The 5,881-nt window shown below is 37.9% G+C and overlaps 1 protein-coding gene across 1 annotated transcript; it reads left to right on the top strand.

Moving 5' to 3' along the window:
• The first annotated feature begins 1,623 nt into the window (after window positions 1-1,623).
• Window positions 1,624-5,649, top strand: LOC128860371 (farnesol dehydrogenase-like). The gene is made up of 2 exons (XM_054097858.1): window positions 1,624-2,318; window positions 5,360-5,649. The coding sequence occupies exons 1-2, from the start codon at window positions 1,743-1,745 to the stop codon at window positions 5,528-5,530; spliced, it is 747 nt and encodes a 248-aa protein (XP_053953833.1). The 5' UTR covers window positions 1,624-1,742; the 3' UTR covers window positions 5,531-5,649.
• The last annotated feature ends 232 nt before the right edge of the window (window positions 5,650-5,881 follow it).

Below are 5,881 nucleotides of genomic sequence, written 5' to 3'. Positions count from 1 at the left end.
ACCTAAATGTGGTTGCGGGGTCTATATGTACATATGTATGTGATTTCCAGTTTGCACTAAAAAAACAAGATATGCGAAATTCACAAATTTCGACACTTTTTTTAATAATTTAACTATTATTATTTTTAATATAAATGTGGTAAATATTAATAAGTGAATATCTACATAAACATGAAGTACCTTCTGCTCAAATATGAACGATACTGATTTAATAAAACACAAAAGGTTAATTATTGTTAAATTTTTATTTTATCTCCTTCAAAGTAATCACCATTGGAGGCGATACCCATATGCCAACGTTTTTTCCAATCATCATAGCATTTATGGAAGATCGATTTCGGTATGGATTTCAGTTCCTTCTTCGAATTCTCTTTTATGACTTCAATTGTCTCAAAATGTTTTCCACGGAGCGGCAACTTGAGCTTGGGAAACAGGAAAAAGTCACATGGAGCCATATCAGGCGAATACGGTGCTTGCGGAACGATATTAACATTATTTTTGTTCAAATAATCGCGAACAAGACGTGATGTGTGAGCTGGTGCATTATCGTGATGCAAGAACCATGACTTGTTGTCCCACAATTCCTTCCTTTTAAGACGAGTGTTCTCGCGCAAACGCTTTAAAACGTCTAAATAATATTCAGCGTTAACCGATCGGCCTTGCGGAAGGAACTCCGAGTGCACCACACCTTCGTAATCGAAAAAAATAGTCAGCATAACCTTAATTTTTGAGCGACTTTGGCGTGGTTTTTTGGGTTTCGGCTCCTCCTCTTTGAACGATTTGTACCACTGGAAAACACGTGCACGCGATAGAGCAGAGTCCCCATAGGTTTTTAAGGCATCTGAAGCCGAAATTTTGTTGGAATAACAAAATTTCAAACAAATTCTTTGTTCAACTTGAATTTCCATCGTTAAATTCGAAAAACACACTCGAGCTTGACTTGTTTACAGTAGCACAGAAAACAAACTATGTGACATATCACGCTGAAATTTGGCATGTAAGCTTATAACAGTCTTACCATCTAACAAAGAATTTATTTTTGCCATATGTCATCCGCGGACCGTTTTATTGATAAAGTCTCGTTCATATTTGATTTCAGAGATTAATTACATGTTGAAAGAGGTTTTTAGCAAAAAACTTTAGTGCTACGCTATCCGACATAAACTATTGCGGCAAATTGATTAAATTATCATAGGAAAAACAAAACTAACTGAACGGCCCATAAATAGAATCAGAGTTCTATCAGGATCATATCATTGTTATTGTATCTACGTGCACAATTTTTAACTCGATCGCGATCGTTGACCATTGGAACACTGCTTATATGTGTATGCATGTATATACATATGTACGTGCATGTTTGCTTGTTATTGCTGTTTAAGGAAAGAATACCGGCCGAATGCCGCCTCCGCAGATATCCGACAATGACTACTATTTATTATAAAGAGTTACTCAAAATTACTCTCCACAAATTAAGAGATTCAGACTTGTTGTATTGAACTCAAACACAACAATAAAATACATACCTACGTTCGTGCTTTTGCTCTTACTTGAATGTATATACATATGTAGCGGTGCATAAGAGTCATTAGGATCGACTACATATAAATAGCAGTTTGCCATAAAACTGGCTGCACAGTTCTTTTAGCTGCAAGCTCTTTTAGTTCTACACTTTCGTTTGATAGCGCAACAAGCGCTTGTTATTTTTTGCGGTTTTTCTAGTCTACTCAAGTGAAATCACAATGGAGCGTTGGCACAATCGCGTGGCTGTAGTGACCGGTGCTAGCTCAGGCATAGGCGCTGCCACAGTGAAAGATCTACTCAAGGCCAATCTTATGGTCGTGGGACTAGCACGACGCCTGGAACGTATGGAAGCATACAAGGCTGAATTGCCAGCCGACCAACAAAAACGTTTCTACCCCTTCACTTGCGACGTTTCATCACAGGAATCGGTCGATAAGGCATTCGATTGGATCATTGAAAAATTGGGTGGTGTTGATATCCTGGTGAATAATGCAGGAATATTTAAAAAGGGCCAGGCTGTTACCTTAGATCCTGTGCAAATACAACAAATGGTGCAAACGAATGTAATGGGCGTGGTCTATTGTACACAGCGCGCTTTCAAATCGATGAAGGAACGCAACTACGATGGGCATGTGGTGATCGTCAATAGCGTTTTGGGTCACGCTATACCTGCTAAACCGAATAGTGGTGCACCAGTAATGAATGTGTATCCACCGACCAAGTACGCAATAACCGCCATTACGGAGGTATATCGCCAAGAGTTTAGAGGACTAAAAACAAAAATCAAAATCACGGTGAGTCTGCAATTAAATGTGTTCGTGAAACGCGTTTTTTCTTTGTGATAAATGAATTAATTCAAATTTATATATGGTTTGGACAAATACTGACGAGTGTATACAAAATATTTAGTCTAGTTAGACAATGGCATTGATCGGGATTAACGACTTAATTAACGAAATTATCTCAGGATTTAAGTGCAACTAATTCGAATTGACAACAAGACACATCATTTAAGTGGATTGGGGGAATTTTCTCTGGCAACATTGTCGAAAAATGATTCTTACAAATTATTGCGTTTTGGTGTACATGTACCCAAAAAACGTGCAAAGTAGGGGAAAGTGAGAGAGCAAACTGACATTTAATTTTGAGGGGAAGTTGGAAGTACTTTTTTACTTGTAAGAATTTGCAAGTGAGAAAAAAAGCTGATTGCAAAGTAAAAATAAACATGAATTAAAATTTGCGAATTGTAATTGCTAAACGGCCGCCGTAGCCGAATGGGTTGGTGCGTGATTACTATTCGGAATTCACAAAGAGAACGTTGGTTCGAATCTCGGTGAAAGCAAAATTAATAAAAACACTTTTCTAATAGCGGTCGCCCCTCGGCAGGCAATGGCAAACCTCTGAGTGTATTTCTGCCATGAAAAAGCTCCTCATAAAAATATCTGCCGTTCGGAGTCGGCTTGAAACTGTAGGTCCCTCCATTTGTGGAACAACATCAAGATGCACACCACAAATAGGAGGAGGAGCTCGGCCAAACACCCAAAAAGGGTGTACGCGCCAATTATAATTGGAATGTTCGTCATCTGACAGCGATGATGGAATGGAATAAATTATTTGGGGCAAAATGAAATCATGTGATTCCGAAGCTCGTTATTTTGCATTTTATTTGCTTTATTTTATTTTTAATTTAATACGGGATAGCTCAAGATAAAACATTTTTAGTTTTTGAGATTTTTCTTGCCAAAACTTTCATCAGCTGTTCGTAAAACTTGCAAATTGTTACTGGTTTTGCGTTCTTTTACTTTTTTCGCTATTTTTCGCTTTGAGAGAGAGTTCTCGGAAATTTAGTTACTGGCAAGTTACTGGTTCATTTTTACACACACAAATTTAATATCTGTAGTGTATGAAAAATAATGAACCTTTTAAAGAGAAGAACAAGAACAAGAAGAACAAGAAAGTCTGGCTGCAATGCTAGTTTGCACAAATTACATTAAATGTTTTGATATTTCGAACCAGTTTGAGAAATTGCCGTTACGATTTTTTTTTAAATAAATAAATAATTATTTCGTAGTATCAGGACAGCTAATATCCGGTCCACCTTTTACTGACAAAACTATTTAGTAGGCAAATGAGTGATCACTAATTCGCGTAACAACCGTCTGCCACACTACAATTTTAATCAGAATTAACTACGCCAGTAATCCCGATTAACGCCGCCATCTATCTAAGCTATTATAGGTATGTCTTTAGGCCTTTTATTTTCGCCAAGCGAGTGGTATAAATAAACAATTCTTGGCAGCGCTGGAATAGAGCCTAAAATTGCATTTGTTTGTAAAATAGTGAGTTATGCCAGTTTTATGAGCTATAACCATACACGCTAGCGGTGAATCTTGCTCCAATCAAATTTTTCGTCAAGCGAGCCGAGATAGCGAACAGGGAAGTAGCGAATAGAAGAGGCCAAATATGTAACTTGATAAGCTCAAAGTATTTAAAGCATTTTCTTCACATAATAATAATAAAATTTTGCTGAGTAGTCACGGACATATATTGAACAATATATGTCTATTTGTAAATATGTGAACCTGAGCATTCACACATTCGATGAGATAAACGCAACCACTTGCAATATGCAGCACTGCATGTGCCTAGAAAGAGGGGAGGGACCTTCCTTTAATTCCAATCGAAGCTTGAAATCGAAAGAATGTTTGGTTTTTTTTATCAAAGTAGCATTTTTACAGGCGTTTCTTCGTTCATTGCACAAGAATTTTTAGCGAAAAAGTTACTCCAGCAAACTCATTATAGCAACATTTAGGTGGTCACGAAAGCTGTAACCACTAAGCCAAGTAATATAACTTCGGAGAATTACTAGGCGCGCTTCCATTCGCCAAACCAAAGTTGGAATCATTTATGGAGTTAGTTAGAGGAAGGTTATTGTGAAGGTTCGTAATGCAGCTGTTATATTTAACAAAAAAAAAACATAACAAATTTCCCGGAGCTCGTTCTGGTTCCCGGTTAGCAAACGGGTTACTCTCACCCACATGCGAGCTGTGCAGGCTAAGAGAGGCTGCATATGGACAAAATTAATGTTACCTGTCATGTCCGACCGACTGTCGCAGTTACTCCTGTCACTAAGCAGAGGGGACAATAGGCGGCAGGTTGGACTGATGACAGGCTACTTTCTATGGGTAAAGCGCATGGAAAAAGTGGGCATCTCAGACAGTGCACATTGCCCAGCATGTGGTGAGGAGGATGAGACGGCGGACAACTTTCTGTGCGTATGCCCAGCCTTCGCTGGAATCAGGCTTGAGGTCTTTGGTATTAATTTGTTAAGAAGCGACCACCTTGGCTCCTTGGCACCACAATATCTACTCAGATTTCTTTTGAGGTTGAGTAAATTTAAAGACAATTAAAAAGGGAACCTGAGTGCAGTACCGCTTCATCTTCATAACTTCTGCAGAAGTCATTGTAAGCTACACCTTTTCCATTGGCTAGGGTGCGCAAAGGGCAGTTACTCTTTATAACGCTTGTGAGGAGGCTGTTAGTTGATCTGTTGAATCCAAGCAGACATTTTGTCCTTTTAAGATTCAGCTTTGGTCAGAGTGCTTTGGAGACCCTGCAGTTAGCACTCAGATACCACCTACGATTGGTTTACGCAATTACGTTCAAGACAATCGCAGTATACAGTTCGTTTAGATGAATGCTTATGTCCTCTACCACTCGCAGAAGAAATTATATTAGTTATTTTGCCATTTTAGTTATTTTTGTAATTTTTTATTGATATAATAAATTCCCGTAACTTAATTGACACATCCCATATGTTTGTATGCTATTACAGAGCGTTAGCCCCGGATTGACCGATACCGAAATTGTACCGGAAAATATTAAAACGGGTGAGCTTCCAATTCTGAAGACCGAAGATGTTTCCAGCTGCATTCTGTTCACTCTTTCTACGCCACCGCATATGCAGATACACGAAATTACTGTCAAACCATTATTGGGAGAGTAAATATGTAATTATACATACATACACACGAGTATAAGTATGTATTCTATAAATTAAACATGATGTCGATTGGTGAAATGTGTATACATATGTATTATATAGAAAACTTCAAATAAAAATGATTTAAAAATAAAATATGTGCGTATTCAATAATAATCTACGCCAATTCAAAATGGACGACTTCTAAATTCATCGATGTCGTTTATTTTAACTCGCGAAAAGTCCGTTAATTCTCTTACATACTTTTCAAAAATCTCATACTTTACATATTCCCCTCAGGGACATTCTCATAGGATATATAATATTATACAATGACCCTGCTGCCGGCGAGACAATAGCTGCAACAAGTTCTGT

Source organism: Anastrepha ludens, chromosome 4 (genome assembly GCF_028408465.1).
Source record: "Anastrepha ludens isolate Willacy chromosome 4, idAnaLude1.1, whole genome shotgun sequence".
In the NCBI taxonomy this organism is placed as follows: Eukaryota; Metazoa; Arthropoda; class Insecta; order Diptera; family Tephritidae; genus Anastrepha; species Anastrepha ludens.
This window is presented reverse-complemented; position numbering and strand designations above follow the sequence as displayed.

Excerpts from the sequence above, each read along its gene's own strand:
- LOC128860371 (XM_054097858.1), top strand. The coding sequence starts at position 1,743 with ATGGAGCGTTGGCACAATCGCGTGGCTGTAGTGACCGGTGCTAGCTCA. Across the intron at positions 2,319-5,359 it reads AAACAAAAATCAAAATCACG|AGCGTTAGCCCCGGATTGAC; the intron begins GTGAGTCTGCAA and ends ATGCTATTACAG.